Source organism: Calypte anna, chromosome 2, assembly GCF_003957555.1.
Source record: "Calypte anna isolate BGI_N300 chromosome 2, bCalAnn1_v1.p, whole genome shotgun sequence".
In the NCBI taxonomy this organism is placed as follows: Eukaryota; Metazoa; Chordata; class Aves; order Apodiformes; family Trochilidae; genus Calypte; species Calypte anna.
Genome location: NC_044245.1, coordinates 105,429,979 through 105,448,336, shown reverse-complemented (window position 1 = coordinate 105,448,336; position 18,358 = coordinate 105,429,979). Strand labels below are relative to the sequence as shown.

At 40.2% G+C, this 18,358-nt stretch overlaps 1 protein-coding gene across 2 annotated transcripts in view; it reads left to right on the top strand.

Moving 5' to 3' along the window:
• Positions 1-2,013: 2,013 nt before the first annotated feature.
• Positions 2,014-18,358, top strand: part of SS18 (SS18 subunit of BAF chromatin remodeling complex) — a 40,472-nt gene continuing 24,127 nt past the window's right edge. The window contains exons 1-3 of one of the 2 annotated variants that reach the window (XM_030445455.1): positions 2,014-2,194; positions 5,538-5,614; positions 6,946-7,030. In XM_030445455.1, coding sequence (XP_030301315.1) covers positions 2,126-2,194; positions 5,538-5,614; positions 6,946-7,030 — 231 coding nt within the window. In that variant the 5' untranslated portion in view covers positions 2,014-2,125. The remainder of the gene's footprint in view (positions 2,195-5,537; positions 5,615-6,945; positions 7,031-18,358) is intronic. The other variant, XM_030445454.1, reaches the window with a different exon arrangement.

Below are 18,358 nucleotides of genomic sequence, written 5' to 3'. Positions count from 1 at the left end.
CCCCAAAATCATACAATAATAACCATGAATCACCATGAACTGATGAACTTTAGAAAAAAACAGGTTTCTTCAACTATTTTTTTTGTTTTGGTTTTGTACAATAGTGATGACGATGGTGATAAAGCATGTGGGAGACAGAAAAACACACATCCAACCCCCTGTATTATAAAAAATGGACCCAGATATCATGGAATGAGTGCAACACAAAGAACCTAATGGATATGATAGCATCAGTTCTCCTCCTTGGTATGACCTAAAGTGCAAGGACTAGGCCAGTGATAAGTTTCTGGAGAGGAGAGAGAAGCAGATTAGCATTACATCGACTCAGAGTCCTGTAAAATATGAAGAGACAGGGCAGAAGTGAAGCCACTCTGGTCACAGAGACCATCAGGCCCAGGTGGTAGATCCTGGGAGACAGAGGTGCTGCAGGAATGCAAGAACAGCTTGCAGCCAGCATCCTGGCAAATGGTTGTCAAGGGAAATAAGTGGGATGACAGCCACAGTCAATCCTAGGGCAGGAGAGCCAGAAAAAGCAATCTCTAGGGACCTGGGGAAAGGAGCCAGCCCAGAAACAGTCTGAGGGCAGAGCATGCCAGTTGGGAGGCAGCTGTACAGCCACGGGGTGCCCAGGGATAACACTGACAAATGTGAGCTGTAACCAAAAGGTTTAGGGACTGTGGGAAGAGCCAGGGACTTCAGCCAGCAACAGCTGAGAGACACAGCAAGCAATGCACCGAGCAAGGAACCAGAATCACGTTTTGTGCTGTGGCCTCATGTCACCAAGCAATGTCCCAGCCAGCCAGAGCACAACACGCTTCTGACAACCAGGAGGGCAGAAACCACTTTACCAAAGGCTGTAGCTTGGGGACAGGACTCACAGTCTGCAGTGAGGCACTGCAAAGCACACAGACCGAGCCAGGGGATGTGCCCAGGAAAAAAGCAGATTTAAAATGCTTTAGTTAGGGGCGGATTTTCAACTTTACAGTACCATTAACCTTTGAAACTACCATCAATGTAAAGAATAGTCTCAAGACTTCGCAAACTTGGACGTGAAGACTTGAGGCGAAAAAAAGATTCCCTCCAAGGGGCCGCACTGAAACAAAAATAAAAAATCAAGACCGATTTCAGCATTTTTAGCGTATATAATGTATTTAAAGTTGCGGTGATAGCTACTGCTCCTTGCTCCGCTTCGTTTTCGCGACAGGGAAGCCGCGGCCGCTCCGGTCGGTAGGCAAAGAGGCGCAACACCAGCGAACTTCCAACTTTTTCTCCATGGTTTGTTCCGCCCCTCACTCCACCCCAACCCACCCCAACCTGTCAGCGCTGGCCGGGGAGGCAGCACAGGCACTGCCGTAGGAGCGGCACTGCAACCGGCAAAAATATCCCGGCAGCCGCACCTCCCCCAGAGGTTAGGACCCGGGCCGTGCCTGCCAACCCCCCTCACGGGCTGGGGTTCGCTGGTACCACACCAGAACCGGGGCAACCTTGCCAAGGCATAACGCGGCCACCATACGACCCCAACTACCGCCGACTCCTCCCGGCGCTTCCCTGAGGCGCCTCTCCCCGCCTCGCCCCGCCCCGCTTGGCCGCCAGGGCGGGCTGCCCGGGTGCAACCAACTGCGGGGGTTGGAAGAGGGGGGGAGGAGAGCGCAGCGCTGGGCACAGCCGGAGCGCGGCCCTTGTAACGTGCGTACCGCAGCTCCCCCACCTCCCCCCCCTGCCGGCCGTACCACTTCGCTGCCCGTCCGGCGCTGAGGCGGGTTAGGCTGGAACGTACCAACGCCGCGTAAGGAAAGGGGTAGCCCAAAAGGCCGCGTGACAAGGGGAGGCCACGTTCAAACGGCGCAGCGCCGACTCTCGGTCCCGTTGTTTTTGCCGAGTGGTGGAAGGCGGCCGCGGTCTCATCGCCTCTTCCCCTCGCAGCGGGAAAGGGGGAGGAGCAGCCGATCTTCCTTAACCCTTCCCCGGCGGGACGGGGATGGGCCATCCCGCTGGGCCACCGCCCCCGCCCCCCCTCGCTCTCAGCGTTCTTCCCGTATCGCTGCCGCCTCCCGACGCTGCGGGTGTCCGGGGTGTGTGAGCGGGCGGGCGGGGGGGGTTCGGACCCTCCCGGTATCGGCCGGACATGTCGGTGGCGTTCGCGGCCCCGAGGCAGCGGGGGAAAGGCGAGATTACGCCGGCCGCCATCCAGAAGGTGAGGGCAAGAGGAGGGGCTGGGCCCTGCCGCGGCCCCGGGGGCTGCAGCTGCTTCCTGCCGCGCTGGGAAGGGGGTGGCGGAGCCCTGGAGCACCCAAGGCCCCGGCGGGATGAGAGGGAGAGAGGGCGGCCAGGCACGGCGCTTGCTGTGCTCCGGACACGGCCCGGATAGGGCGGTCGGTAAGGCGCTGCCTTGCTGCACTTCAGCACTTACTCGGGAGTCCCGGGGCCAAGGGGAGGCCTGGGGCAGACGGTGGAGTGGGGCGCGGCGGTCGGGGAAAGGGGGTGGCGGCCCATGGCCCTGGTCCTTTCCCCTCCCTGCCCAGCTCATGGCTGTCCCGAGGGCTCCCGGGGTTCCTTAAGGGCCGCGGGCGTGAATTAATCCGACAGGACTCGGCCTGGCACTGTGGGAGCGGAGGAGTCGAGTAACTCCCCTGAGAGAGGTGGCTTTAAGTCGGATCGCTGCTGGGTCGGTGCTAAACCCTGCTTAACTTTGGGCGCCGCCCCCGCGGGGTAAGCGGCTGCTGCAGCTCCCAAACTTGGCCCGCCGAGGAAGGTTTCCCCTTCTTCCCCTCCCCCTAACTTTTAAGTGTTATTAAAGAAGAACGTTATGGTCGGAGCCAATGACAGCGAGTCCCGACGACACCATTGAAGCTTTTGTGGGAGGGAGCAAGTTAACTCGGTAAAGAAATCAAAGAAAAGCATGTATAGGATTTGTTACAATCCTCGATGTCTTGTATCGGTGGAAGCGAAGGAACACGTTCAAGTTCACTGCTAACTTGGTGGCATTCAGAAACTTAATTGAAGACTGACAGTGTTAAAAGTAGCCATTGCAGCTTTCAGGCTGGTACAGGCTCCTTTTGTAGAAGCCTTTTGGGCAAATATAACTAACCTCTGATTTAGTAGAAAATGGGAGCCTCAGCAAGGTAGATGTTGTAGGAAGCAGGACCTAAAGGAAAACCCCATAGTTATGGAGACCTCCACAGTTATGTAGCAGAAGTAAGTGGTTTAGAGGTGTAGGTGAAAAATACATACCCACTGGGTAGAAAGCTGCCAAAGGTAGTCAGTAGAGACATCAAGTCACTGAGGTGCATACAATGACTGCAGACATTTAAGTTTTCTTGTGTTGTAGTCAAACCATTAATTTGATGGTGGCAAAACCCTAGTATAGTTAAAGCTGAATCTTTGTAGTGTACATAAGCGGCCAGAAGCCCTGAAGATATCTTCAGCAAGCTGGAAACTATATTTGTAGGTGTTTATAACTCATGCAAAGAACTGTTTCCATTTTCTATCAGCAACTGCTCAGTCAAAATTGTATACAGCAGTGCCTGCAGCCCCATCTAGGATATAGCTGTATTCCTTGTTTGTTTGCTTCTTGACCTTGCATTCCTTTTGTACTGAACCACCACCCCCAAGAGATCCAGCTTACATGGCTACAGTGAAGAAGGCAACTGCTTAACTGGCAGTCTGAAAGTCTTCCTGTCTTGCAAAGCTTTCAGTATCTACTGCTTTCTCTGGAAGGTCAGAGACATTTTGAGGAAAGCCTTGATTTGAGACTTCCATTGCAAGTTCTATTTTAGACATTGGTGTCAAAGATATTAACTCCTTTTTCCATATTTTCTTTCTGGTGAAAACGGTCACTGCGTTTCGTACAAAACTAGATGTTAATACATGTGAAATGTGTGTAGCAGTGTGTTGGATCCTCATCAGAGGGTGCAGCGACAGTTCTGCCTAGTTTTTGAGGCACAGTGATTCAAAATACTGCAGTTCTCTCTGTGTTTACTGCTCAGTGACAGTGTTTCCAGATCCAGGAGTTTCAGGCAAAATAAATTGCTCCGTGATTGCTCTAGTTAGTTCTAGTGGATTACTTGTTTGAATTCAGGAAGATTTGGGTGGCTGTCTTATCCTTGCATAGATACAAGTTCTGAGTTTTCATCTTCATACCCTTTTTGTAGTAGAGAGGGATAAGTCAGAAGAAAAAAAGTGTCAGTACCTCTCCCCTCTCCCCTCTCCCCCTCTCCCCTCTCCCCTCTCCCCTCTCCCCTCTCCCCTCTCCCCTCTCCCCTCTCCCCTCTCCCCTCTCCCCTCTCCCTCTCCCCTCTCCCTCCCCTCTCCCCTCTCCCCTCTCCCCTCTCCCCTCTCCCCTCTCCCCTCTCCCTCTCCCCTCTCCCCTCTCCCCTCTCCCCTCTCCCTCCCTCTCCCCTCTCCCCTCTCCCCTCTCCCCTCTCCCCTCTCCCCTCTTAGTTTAGGTTGGATTCCTAGGGAAACAGAGGTGATGTAATATTGTTTGTCCTTTCCTTGTAGAAGCTTGAATCTTCTGGCTAGACTCAACCATGTCTGGAAGGAGTAGTCTTTTCAGAGAGTTAAGATTCTATTAGTTTTTTGAAATTCAGCAGCTGGGTAGAGTAGAAGGATCTAAAGTAGCTTTCCACTGAGAGGAAGCAAAGGAAGTTCAAAATTTTGATTTGGTAGTGAACTTTCCATTTTGTTCAGTTAACTTGAGGAGCTTGGCTGGTAGCTCAGACTAACTGTGTCTCTGCTAACTTATCTAAAGTTAGGAGGGTGGTTAAAAAGATGAGAGTGTGGGAATATGCATCTCTAGGTAACTAGGATTTTTATTTTTTTTCTATTTCTGGAGCTTGGAACACCTTGAATTTGTGAGCTTTTTGTAGAAAGCCATGAGATCTGCATTTTCCCATGATATTAGGACTACTGTTTTTTTTCCTCATAAAATTAATTAACAAATGTTCATATTACTGAATACTTCTGAAGTATAATCATCTGTTTTGCCTATGATGCAGAATATATGTACAAGGTTCAGTTTAATTGGATATTATTCATGATACGGTAGTCATACTCATAGGACTTAGCTTTCCAGTGCATTTCCTTGGAACAAACCTGCCTGGTAACCTCAATTTCTATCAGTAATAATTTCAGTGCTGTTTATTATTAAATTTTTAAACAATTGCAGGCTTCAGAAGTAGAAGGGAAACTTGGGGCATATATTTTTAAGTAAATTTCTTGGTAGAGATCAACCAAAGAAACGCAAAACTTTGAAAACTTGTAACAACTTAATGCAGAACAAGCATAGGTATTTGAATGGGAAGCTTCACAAATGCAGCTGTAATAGTGATATGAAACCCTTAAACTGAAAACTGTAAAACTAACAGGAGGAGAAAAATGGGAGCAGAAGAGTGTTTTCTAACTAATTGGTTGAAGTAAAACTTTCTGGAATACTACTTTGTTGTTTTTAAAAACTCAAAGGAGCAAGACTCAAACTTATCTTTTGTTTCTTTCCACAAAGAGCACGAAACTTACTCCAAACTTCTTTATCGTTTCAGATGTTGGATGAAAATAATCATCTTATTCAGTGTATAATGGACTATCAGAACAAAGGAAAGACGTCTGAATGCTCTCAGTAAGACATTAATCCAAATCTACTGTGCACTGGGTGAATTTCTATTTAGGTCAACATTCCTGATATGTTTAGCTCACCTTGTAAGAGAACTGTGTTGTGAAGAAAACCAAAGTTTTGCTGCAGATACTACACTTACAATTTATGGTTATTTTATGACTATGCCTTATGACTGCTTTTTCTGTCACTGAAGTATTGCAGTCTGCCTACTGCAAGTTGGTGTCATGATGGTGATGCTTATAAAAATGGGGACTGTGTAACCAAGATCTTTTTCCTCAGCATCATAACTACCTCTTTCCCAAAGTGTAATCTTCTCAAACCTACACAAATCATGTGGGAACAGACCTTTCTTCTTCCTGACACTGTTTGAAAACTACCTGCCTAGCACTAGCTCAAGAACAAACAGGCTTGTCTTGCAAGAATATCCCATGTGCACTTGTTGTCTGGTGAAGTTGCTGCAGAGTGATCTGAGAGAACTGTGGAAGGAGTGAATTATTAAGGAATATTATTTTTCCCATTACTCTTTTTTGGCATGGGATGATTGAGGCATCCTTATAATCAGACAGATACAGTCATGTGACAGATGGGGCATCACAGCATAGCTCAAGTCCCTTGCTAAGAGGATTGGTAGTCTGGGAGTAGGAGGCAAGTAATAAATAGTAGGTATTTTTGCTTTAAGGAAGTTCTTTTATTGTAGCACAGTTACTGTGTTAAGCTGGTTGCGATCCAGTAGTTATTTATTCATAATTTGTACCTGTTTTCAAGGTAATTTTTGTGACTGTGGGCTAGATGTTAAGACTGTAATGTAGTTCTGTAGCAGAAAAATCATTCCCTAGTGAGCTTCCGAAGTTCAGGGCCCTGGTGAAATGTTTGCACTCTTCTTGCTCATGCTTCACACAAATCTCTGATATCTGAGGACATGTAGAAGGAGCTCCTCTATTCCTATCTGAGGACATGTAGAAGTAGCTCTCATTTCCCAGTGTTTGTGATGGAAGCTGTATGAAACAGACACACACACGCTATGTATGTCTCCTGGTGGCATTCTGTGGGGAAGAAGGGTTATAGGTGAGGACAGTGTCACCCAGCTCTAGATTATTCATAGCAAGACAGAAGTTGTAGAGAAGGTAAAAGCACAAATTTGATGGAGACACTGGGAAAGATTGGGTAATAGGTAAGTGTGAGGGAAAAGGCTTGGGATTCCTAATACAGATACTCTTGTAAGTCTTTTGAATCATCTTCTACACGGGTAACTTTAAATATATAGAATTAAAGGAAGTTCTGATGTTACTGTATTTGTGACTTACCATCTGCCTTGCTTTTGTTTATTTTGATAGGTACCAGCAGATGCTGCATACAAACTTGGTTTACCTAGCCACTATAGCTGACTCCAACCAGAACATGCAGTCTCTACTACCAGCAGTAAGTAAAAAGTAGTGTAAAAGTAGGGAGTACATTTCATTTCGGTTCCTGGAGGGGAAAAATCAAACAAACAACAAGGCACCAAAACCAAACAGAAGTGTTTGAATTAATTACCAAACATTTAGCCTCTGATGGTGAATATCTTGGAGTTCTTGGAGTACTGTACTTGGAGTAATTTCACTGTTTAGGTCTTGCTCAGCATCTGACTGGTTTAACTGAAGACTGTTACCCTGACTCAAGTATGCAGTGCAGAGATTTATCTGGCTTGCCTCCTAGATAGTTTTAGATGCCTCTTTATTCTCAACTAGGAGCGTTAGTGGTGTGCATCTTAGCTCCTGCAGCAGTACTCTGATTTTCCCCTTATGTTAAAGTATAAGGAGGTGGGATTGTTTTTGTTTTTTTTTTAAAACATTATTTTCTTTTTTTTCCCTGGAATATTGTCCATTATTTTGCCTCAGTGGTATGAGGTTGGGTAAATCATGGTCAGCTTTTCTATTCTCTAAGTTAGTCTCTTAAATTCTTTCCCTCTGCCAGGTAACAGCAAGCAACCTTTTTTAACCTTTAGATAATGATAATATGCAAGAAGTAAAGTTGCACAGGCTTGACTTGGATCACTAGATTGTTTTACAAATGAAGCATTTTTAGTGTAGTAGTTAGTCTTTTTAGTCTGGTGTTTTCTCAGTTTGTACTCCTGAACTCTTTATTGTATAACATAAGATTTTTTTCCCCCTTTACATTGTTTTATGGAACAGCAAGGAGAGATACAACAAACACTAAAATAGCTTGCTGTTTGCTTTTTGTGTTAATGGGAAAGCTTGGGGAGTTCATTGTGAGTAACACAAGCAAGTTCTTTGTTTCTTGGTAATAAGACTTCCCTTGAATTAATATAGTCTTGATTCATTTCTTCAATATGAAACTAAAAAGAATGTCTATAAAACAGCCGTTCCTAGATACTAGTTCTTACCGACTGAAATTGAATTACTTTTTCTTTGGTCTCTAGAGAAGTGTTCTCCAGTCATTGCTACTAGTGAAGCATCCTTTGAAGTTGGTACCTAGAGGACTATAGAAGCAGTGCTTCATTATGTCCAACCTGTTGTGCCTGTAGAGGCTTCTCTTTTTATAAATCCTTGCTTGTAGCTGAGGGGGAGGAAAAGAAACCTTTAGGAGGGCTGTGTGTATTACTCAACTAATATGTTTTTGGAGGCTTAATTCATATCCTGTTTCTGATGACAACTGAAAATGAATTTGACCTTATCTTAGTCCCTGGTGAACAGCCCTGTTCTTAAGGTTGAATGTGATGACATTTTCTTCTTAAAAGAAAATGAAGATAGGGCCAGGAAAGACTTTTGCAGATCAGGACTGAAGTGCATTTCTGATCTTGAATGTAAGGAATATTCCACAGTAGTGAGAAAATAACATAGTGTGATTTTTGTTTGGGGTAGAGTCCCCTTTGGACCACTAAGGGGGGGAATAAAAGGTAGCTTCTTGGCTTTTCTTCCATCTAAAATACAAAATGACATTTAGGTGTTAAGTCTGTCTTTAAGTGTAGACACTCTGACCTACCAAGTCAAATCTTTGAAGACTTGCCTGGAATGTGGTAACATAATCAGGAAAAAAAGCTTTTTTGCTGATGTTTTTAGAGAAATATTCTTTGTATAGTTTGGGAACATGTGAGCTACTACTTTTTCCAATGCTAGATAAACTTCAGCCTCCTTTCCTTTATTGGCTTTCTGTTTAAGAACTGATGAGGCTCAGGTTGACTTGGAAGTATTATGTTTCTGCTCATCATGCTTGTGTGTCAGCTGTTGAACAGTCTTACCAGGTTCAGGGGTTGTGGGTGACAACATGGAGCAAGATGCTATGTAAATATCTACTATTTTCAATAGTAGAAGACATCAACTTTATAGATTACCATTACAGTAATTTCCCACATAACATAGGAGCACTTGAGTCTTGTTAGCTTCTGCAGTTGGATTGCATCTGTTTTATTAATCTATGGAAGATTATTTTTCTAGTAAACTATACTTTTTTGTTTAAACTTTATTTTGCTTTTGTTTAATTGGGTAAATAGACTCTCAGGAAATTTAACAATTTATTTTTATAAAATGCTTTATGCAATAAAATGAGGTGGAAAACAGAATACTGTTATTGAGATAGGATTCATGCTGAACGGAGGAGCTAAATGAAGAGGTTCATTGAAGCTCTTAATATCCAGTTCAAGTAATTTTTAGCTTGTAACTTTGTATCCTCTTACATTGACCATCAACCTAATGGTTCATGTTTTTGGGAAGAATGCTTCTGTTCAGCTCTGTGCCTGTGTCCACATCGTTTAGAATGTGGTATTGTAATCCTTTCTGAAGGTGTAGTACTGTCTGTAGAGAATGAGATAAATGTTATAGTAAACACAAGTATAGTGAACCAACTGTGTTGTGCAGACAAATGGTTCTATAAAGGGGCCTGGAAGTGAGGAAAAGGTGAAGCAGGTGAAGCAAGTGTTGCAGTGTGTGGGTTAAGAGAATGTCAGTGTCGTAACAAAGCTTCTGTTGGTATGTATGATAAATTTTGTGTATTTAATGATGACTTCTGGGGTAAGATACCTTCCTTCACAACAGAAGACAAAAACCATGCAATGTTAATCTACCTGGGTCAACCAGATTTTTCTTAGCCATGTCAACAGCAGCATTATTAAGGGCAGGGCTGTTTCAGAGTGTCTTCCCAGCTTGATGAAAGCCATGGCTTAGTCCTCATGTGAAGCTGATGCAACTTTTTGCTGCCTCTTTGCAAGTTACGGCAGGTATTCTCTTCCTTGGACTGTGTTTTTTTTCTCAAAAGGCATTAAAAAGTCATTGCAAAGTATGGAATAAAAAAAAAACCCAAACTTTTACTCTTGGACATTTTTTCTACCCCACATAATTTCACTGATGAATATTTGTAAGAAAAACAACTCATGGCCATCACTTTATTGGGAAAAGTAGAGGGGAACTTTTGTCTTGTACTACAGCCTTTTCATTTTGGCTGGAGTTTTGTAATGGGAAAATACTGAGGTTTGCAGGAGTTACTTGACTGGGAACATTTGTTTTGTTTTTTTAAATACAGAAAAAGAGGTGGTTTGTTTTGTTTTTTAAACATGATGCAGCTTGCCTTCTGTCATGAAGAGGGCTTGATTTCTGTGTATTTCAAGAAGGTAATGAAAATAAATGCTTATGATTATTTCTCACTTCTGTAACATAACGTTTCTTTTATGTTCAAAGGGCCATTTTCCATTTTCTTCCAGTAGCAACTGAACTCTGTGAAGTAGCTTCCAAGCAAACTGACTGTGTCTGAGTTTTAGAAAAAATTGCATTAAATTGTTTTACTTAATTTCATAATACTGTAAAGATTATTTATATTATTTTATATAAAGCAGGTATTTTTTCCTTGCTTGACATAATTCTCTCAAAACTAGTGCTTTTTTGTGGGACTTGAGACATTTCTTAATATGTGCTGTTCCCAAGCTTGTCACATGAATTGGTATGGAGTCCATGATACTTTAGTTACTGAACACTTTTATATAAAATGATGATTACTTTATATAAACACCCAACATCAACCAACACTGAAATGCATGCTAGTTCCCAAGAAATTGCTTGAAGAGGTAGAACCATTAAACATCATTACTGGCATCTAACTAAATCTTCCTTAAAATTCCCTGTTGGAAGATGGGATTTTGTTGCAGGTTTTCTGTTGCTTGTTTGTCTTGATTTGTTTAAGCTGAAGAGTTTGGGTGGCTAAATATGAGTTCAGAATATAAGGATGGTTTTACTCAATCAGTGGAGAGTTTCATGTGATCTTAAATACACTTCAGTAGTTTCCAAAGGTGTAATGTTCAATCTATGATTTTAATGTACTTGTGATGTGATTTGTTTGTAGAAACAGTTCAGGATCTTAGGAACTGAACAGTGCACTCATTTTTTAGTAGCCTGTATTTGAACTGAAGTTATTTAAAATATATATATTATTGAATTATCTTGATACTGTTTTACTTGAAAAAAGCCAGATACCATGCAGAAAATAAAATTGTGGCTCAATTTTAATAGCTTAAAATAAAATTTGGAAATACCAGAGATGAAAGGAATCTTAAATTTTAAAAAGTTCTTATCTAGTTATGTACCAAATGCCTGGGAAAAACTTAGCTGTGGTAGTATAGCAGAAAGTCTGTTAGTGCTGTCTGTTTTCCTGCTGGTCACAGCTGGCATTGGTCTTTAAACCTCTAGCCTAATTCACATTGGTCTTTAAACCTCTAGCCTAATTCTGTATATACTGAATGTTAGTGTGTAGATTAAATTAGTTTTAAAGCAGATAGACAAAGCAATATGGTGTATTATTCTGCAGTAGCCTTTCAGGAAACAAGTCCATGTGAAATTCAAATTCAGCTATTTGCAAACTGAATTACTAGAGAACAGAGCATAAGAAAGGTTGAATGTTGCCTGTCGAGAAGCAAGTGGTAGCAGATTTTTGAGAAAGGGCAGGCAAGGTGCCTTTGTACCTACCATGTTATGTGGATGCACTCCAAGGAACTTTAGTGCTGCTCTTCAAAAAAGTAGAGCTGCTGTGGTTGGGGTGGGTAAAAGAAATTAAGCTTCATGTTCTTGTACTTCTACTAGAAACTGTTGAGCTACTGTAAATCCATAATTGATAATAGCCAATCTATTTGTGCTTGCATCTTCCTTAAAGAACATAATTACTTAGATTATTCCTTCCTCCAACTCTTTGTACTCTATGTTTTTATTTGCTAAGTTGATTTTGCCTAGTAAAAAGTATTTCCTGTGTTCTATGAGCAGGAAGAAGTACTGCCAGGGTAGCAGTGAGTGAATTCATAGGCCGCTAGTGTATTCCACTTTGAATGAGAGGATTACTAACTTCAGTAAGCTAGTTTGCATGTATTGCTAATCAGGTGTGTCCACATGGGGAGCTAGTGCACTGTACACAAAAAACTACTTATATTGCCTAGTAATTCCTATGGCTGATTCAGAAATCAGTAAAAATAGCAGACAGTTTGAATTATCAGAGTGCTCTGAAGTGTAATTCTTTCATACTTGAAGATGTGTTTTGTCTCTTTGTAGTACAGTATCTGCAGAATAAATGCTTGTTTCAGTCCTAGGCAGTTTGCTGAGAGCTGTACCAGGCAGTCAGATAACATAGATAGGTGCTGGGTCCTTTAGCCTGTGTGGTTTCACTGTTTACCCAAGGAAATGCTCTGAGGGTTCTGCAGGATCCTGCTTTGAGTCAGTGTAAGGCTGTCTAGCTTGAATACAGGTGGAGTTTTTCTCTTAAGTTACTAAATGCAAGCAAAACCTGTGAATTCTGCAGTAGACATTGAACTATGTTAAAAGCCAAAGAGGTAGGAGGTAAACATATGTGGAACACAAATCTACTTTTGAGTTCAGGTGCAAACTTGAGTGTTTTAGGGAGAAGTATAGAGAACCTCTGAAGCTGTCTGGTTTCTGTAGGTTAGTGTTCCCCATGATAATGTCCACAGTTAACTTACTCCTAGTCACTTAAAATAGAACAGTCTAAATTTGTACCAAATTCTGTACATTTCAATTTAAATAATTTCTGGCTGTATCAAGAGTTAAGAACTTTGTGTGAGTATTTTGTAATTGTCAGAAGACCCACTGCACTGTGAAGATTAAGTATTTAGGGTTAATTTTTTTGGTGGTTAAAACGACGCTAAAGAATATTTTTACAGTGAAATACTTTATACAGTGATAAATGCAATTTGAAACAACTGAAGATTCAAATTTTCTCTTTAAACAAAGACCTCTACTTTAACATTTTGTCCAAATATTAAGCCAGAGTTTCTCTGATTTTTGAAGATACTGATGTAAATAGTTATTTAGAAGATGGTTGTCATTCTAAACTTAGAATGACATATTATACTGGTGTCACAACTGATATTCCAGCAGTGAGAGAATAAATTACATTGTAATTAACTTCACTATTTAGACATGATTCTAAATGCCTTTCCTGTAGAAAGCTTCTCTACCCCCAAACACTACACTTTCTGAGAACTGATACGTTTGTTAGCACTGAGACTATACCCCCAAACACTACACTTTCTGAGAACTGATACGTTTGTTAGCACTGAGACTAAAATGAAAAAAATTTAAATAGCATACCCTGCACCTTGTAGGAGTTGTAACCCAATGAAATACATTTTGTCTCTTCCATGTCTCAGAAATGTATTCCTTTATGATCTTAGTTCCCAGTCAGACACCTCTTCAGGTGCCATCACCACCTATCAACAGAGCACTGTTCTCTGAGACTGGGGCAGGAGCTGTGATATTACCAGGGCAGGGTTCTCCTGGGATGGGATATTTTGCTTTGCAGGAAATGTTGTTTAGGAACTGAAAACAAAGATCATTCATTAAATCCCAAGTTAGGTCTTCTCTTACAAAGATCAGGAGTGTTTTATATTTGTGTTCCATGTAACTTTTGTTATTCTGACAGTTTCAAGAAAACAGTATTTTTGATACTTTAAATATCCGTAGCTATTTGTATTGATTATGTCTTTTGCATTTTATTGATGACTGAGTTGGTATTTCATCTCCGTTTTTGTAACAATACATGTTCCATAGAAAAATCTTTCAGGGTGCTTTTGATGGTAAAAAAAAATAAATCTCATAGTATGAAGTAGGGCAAAGAGATGACAAATGAAAGTTTCAAGAGTACGGTTCCACCATGGCAGCTTCTGTTGTTTGCTGTCTTGCATTTTATTCAATTCATTATTTAAGGTTTTTTTCTTTTTTTTTTTTTTTGTTTGTTACAAGTGCAGGTCAGTTTCAGTCTTTTTCCTATTCACATTTCCAGAAATGGACAAAATAGCTTATTGCTTTTTTAATGCTCTGTTAAATTTTAAATGTTGATAGCAACTATTAATTGTAATCTGTGTGTTTAGGGAAGCGAGCCAAAATTAGCATTTAGGAAGAGAAGGTATATCTAACATCTTCCAGTTGCGTAATTTACTTTTTAATGGTAGTAAAATATTTAAAATTTTCTACTTCATAATTGGAATGAAATCAGCAGTAATTTAAATTTCCATTTTTTCTGACCCTTATCCAGCAGAACGAGGGAAGCAGCCTTTCCTTTGGTTCTGATAACTACGTTTGAATGTTATTTTTCCCTTGATATCTGGACTGAATGGGTAGGGTACATATTTGGTAACTTTCTTTTCACAAAGGCTCATGGGTTTCTTGTTTTTCTCTCTTTTTTTCTTTTTGTTATTTCTTAATATTTGTCTCTTGAATATTGTATGATCATTTTTTATTTTAAAAGGTCTTTATCCTTTGTAGTGCATATTTCTGGGGATAGGCAATTCACTTCTGTAATGAACAAAAAAGGTTAAATTACCTGTTTTGTTGTTGGTTGCTTCTTTGGGGGGTGTGTGTGCATGTGGTCAGGTTTTGTTTGGTTTGTTTGGTTTTTGTTTGTTTGTGGTTTTTTTCTGAGTGTTTGTTTTGGGTTTTTTTTAAGTTTTGTAATTAAGATTATTTTAAAGAAGTTTATCACCTGTAAAGGCTTGGGTCAACTCATCTAGAAATAGGGAAATTGCCATTCTAAAATGTTTTTGTTTGTTTGTTTCTTCTGACTATCACCAGTAGAAAAATACTGTGGAAGAATTTACTGGAGAATAATTATATCTGCAAGAGATATTTCTTTTTAATTACTATCAGTAGTGATGTGTGTATGACCATGACATGAAGGCTTATAACACACATAAAATACCCTATATAACTTTCAGTTCCATGTATCTTATGTGTAATTCTCTGAATCATAACTTTGTTCTGGTGTTGATGAATTCCTCAGGTTTATGTGTAGTAGATAAGGCACTTCAGGACATACTTTATTGGGCATGGTGATATATATATATATATATATATATATATAAAATTTTAGGGGGGAGGATGATATTGGTGGTAGGACACAGTGATCTTAGCTGTCTTTTCCAATCTTGACACACAGAGATTCTGTGATTTATGGGGTTTCTTGTATTTTTAATGCCATTTCTCAATTTATTGACCATTTGCCTGTTTTCATTTTTTAATTTTTGTTGCTTAAGCATAAACTGAATGATCTAGTTTTTTGTATATATTGTACATTAAATTATATTTCTGTCAGATCCTCTTACATTTATTTCCTTCCAATACTGTGACTGCCCCCTCTCTGTTTAAGGCCAGGCTGGGTGGGGCTTTGAGCAATGTGGTCTATTGGGAGGTGTCCATGCCTGTGGATGGGGGATTTGAACTAGATGATCTTAAATTAAAAAAATTAAATTAAATTAAAAAAAAAAGACCATTTTGACTTGTTTCAGGTGAAAGGAATTCCAGCTTTTAATCACTGGTTGCATGTCTTTGTATTCCTGCTTTTACAGTATCTTTTTTGATTTCTTTCCTCAAATTAAACATAGCACAATCATGAATACCAAAGCATTTTTTCTTGCATGTTGTACCTCCCTGTTGATATCAATCACTGCAGCTAATCAAAAAGTGAACAGAGGTATTTTTAATGGTTTTTATGGATTATTTTTCAATAATATTTCCCAGCAAAATGTATGGGTAGTGGCTAAATCTCCTTTTTTCTGGATTAGTTGCAATAGGAATTCCTTCTCTCTGAAGAAGAGTGGTTCAAAATTTGTTGTAATTGGCATATATTTATCCATGTTGATTTTCACCTGACACTATTGAACTTTCTTCTGCTTTTCAGTAATTAATAATGCAGCATCTTCAAATGTTGACATTTATTAGCAATAGTTTCATGGGCTTTCTATGTATTACTTTTTTCTTTGACCTTCATGTAAGGTTATTGCTTATTTCTTTCTTTTGGGCAGTTTCATTTTCCTCTGGGCAGTGAATGTGTATATGCCTGGACAACAATTTTTTCAAATGGCTTAGTCCATTAGGAAGCTTTTGTTACATATGGAGCTAAGTAGTTTAATTGATATACTTGGAAATTTCTAATAGATTAAAGGATATGACTTTCTTGCATTGACACTTTACTAACTCACCTTTGTTTTTATCATCCTTGGAGTTCTGCAGTACTCTTATTTTCATCAGTTTACCTGTAGCTTGGGGAACAAGGCTCAGATTTACGATTCCCAGAATTGGTCCTACTACTTTTTTTTTTATAAAAAAAAGTACAGTATTCTCCAACCTTCTAGTTGTCTGTTGTGGTAGTTTATTTTAATGTATAATTAAAATAGCAGAGTGTATCTTTTTCTTGCATTGTTTTCAATAGTCTGAAATGGTTTCACGTAGGTCTTTGGGCTGTTTCTATATCCAGAAGCTTTTCTTCTTGAATTGTTTTGTGGTAGTACCTTTTTGGGTGCTTTTAACTACTCTCTTAGTTTCTTGTAGCTTAAGTCTCTTGCAGGTTTTTGTATCTAGTGGGATTTTTTAAATCCTTAATATTTTTTTCTTGAGTGTTTGCATTCTCTGTGTTGCTTTTTGATCACCGTAGTGTTTATCATAGTGTCAAACAATAGTTGTTTTGCAAACTACCAGAATAAATTCCAGACTTAGAATATATATATAATTTTATTTTCTTAAATAACCTTTGGAAGTTTTTTCATCCATCTTTCCATGCATAAGGGCATGCCTGTTTTTGTGCTATAACACCTTCAGGATAGGTAAAACCTAGGTACAAGCTGGTATTTTTTAGTACTTTATAGCATTTTTCATTATTAACCTGTTATGAGAATGCTGGACTTATGAGTGAAATATACTTGGAATCTAAGTAGTTCACTTTAATTCTGAAAATATTTCAATTTGATCTTGTTTTGGCTATGCACTTTGCTAAATGGGGCAGCTCTAGCTGCTCATGTGGAGGTACCGAGTGTTTAGCTTGTATTCCAAACCCATGGTCTAAATAAAAATGAAGAATCGTCTTTGTTTACTTTTTTGTTTGTGTCTCTGTGCATCAGTTTTAGATTATTTCTGTTGAGTGCAAAAGTAGGATGATGGCTTCTGAAGGTGAAGGGAAGGAGGTCTGATATGAAACAGCTTTTGCTTGCTTATTAGTGAAGGAAGATGAAGCAAAATGAAGCAGCATTTCACTTGCACTGTTCAGAGAATAGGGCTGCCTTGCACACTTTCCTTTTCTATATTCTGGCATTTCTACTAATAAATGAGTAAACCTGCTTATAAAACATCATTCTCTTAATCATGGAAGAATGAAAAGAGTTTTAGCAGGAGCAGATGTCTGCTTGCTGTTTTTTTTTCCCTTCATCTCCTTTCTTTCTCCTGCAGAAAAAAGTAGCCTTTCACTGATTTCTGGAGGGATTTTTAAATATATTGTATTTAAAATAATACCTACTTAAAGTATATGAAGAAAAGTTGAATACACAAATTAATGTTATTCCCCCGAGGAAGTCAATAAATGCGTTTGTCTGTTTCCCAGGTGTTGCCATCTCCAAGGCCAGAAAGGGCCTTCTGTTGTATTACATGGTTCTTCTATGCAGAGGCAAAGTTAAAAAATATATACGTGGTTGTCTCATGGAAGGGGTTTTGCAGGAATAGTTAGGGCCTTTTAGAGAGAGTTCTCCAAAGACACAGACCCAGACATTTGCTTTCACAGAGATGATTTTTATTCCCCTGAAAGCACTTGGCTAAGGTATGTGAGGGGGATTGTACAGTCTCACAGGTGTTTTTAATAGGAAAAATAGGCTGGCTACTAGCAGTTTCTGCTTCTCCTTGTATCGCCATGGGTAGAACCTAATAGTAAATTCCCTCTCGCGTTTACTGTTTTTCTTTCTCTCCCTCTTTGAACTCTCAAGGTTACTCAGTTATTTTCCTTGCAATTTCATTAGGAAATTTGCCAAAAACATCCTTTCTAGGCAGCTGTCTCTGGACCTTTGGAGGCCAGCACTAATGTGCTTCTAGTCTGTAGGGGGTGTTTGGCACGAAATGAGGAACCGGGCCTTCAGCGATTCGGGGGAGAGAGGGGAAGAGATCGCAAACATTTTACCACACCCAGGTGCAAATTTTTGCTCAGCTATGAGCATTCAGAGGCTTTCATCTCCTGTTGTACCTGTTTTGTCCTGGTGCAAGGTCTGTTAACAGCAACAAATTGTTGATGTGAGAGAATTGTAATGGAAGAGTGGTATTTCTGCTCACCAAATGTTGCTTTGAAGGAAAGCTTTTGTGTGCGCGGGAGGAAGCGGCTCCACAGCAGTCTTGAACTCTTCACGTATAATTTTTTAATGAGGCATTGATTTGTAACTTTTTTATTCTATAGTGGTGCTTGAAGGTGCTGTAGTGTGTTGTCTGAATGCAGTACTTCATGTAAAATTGA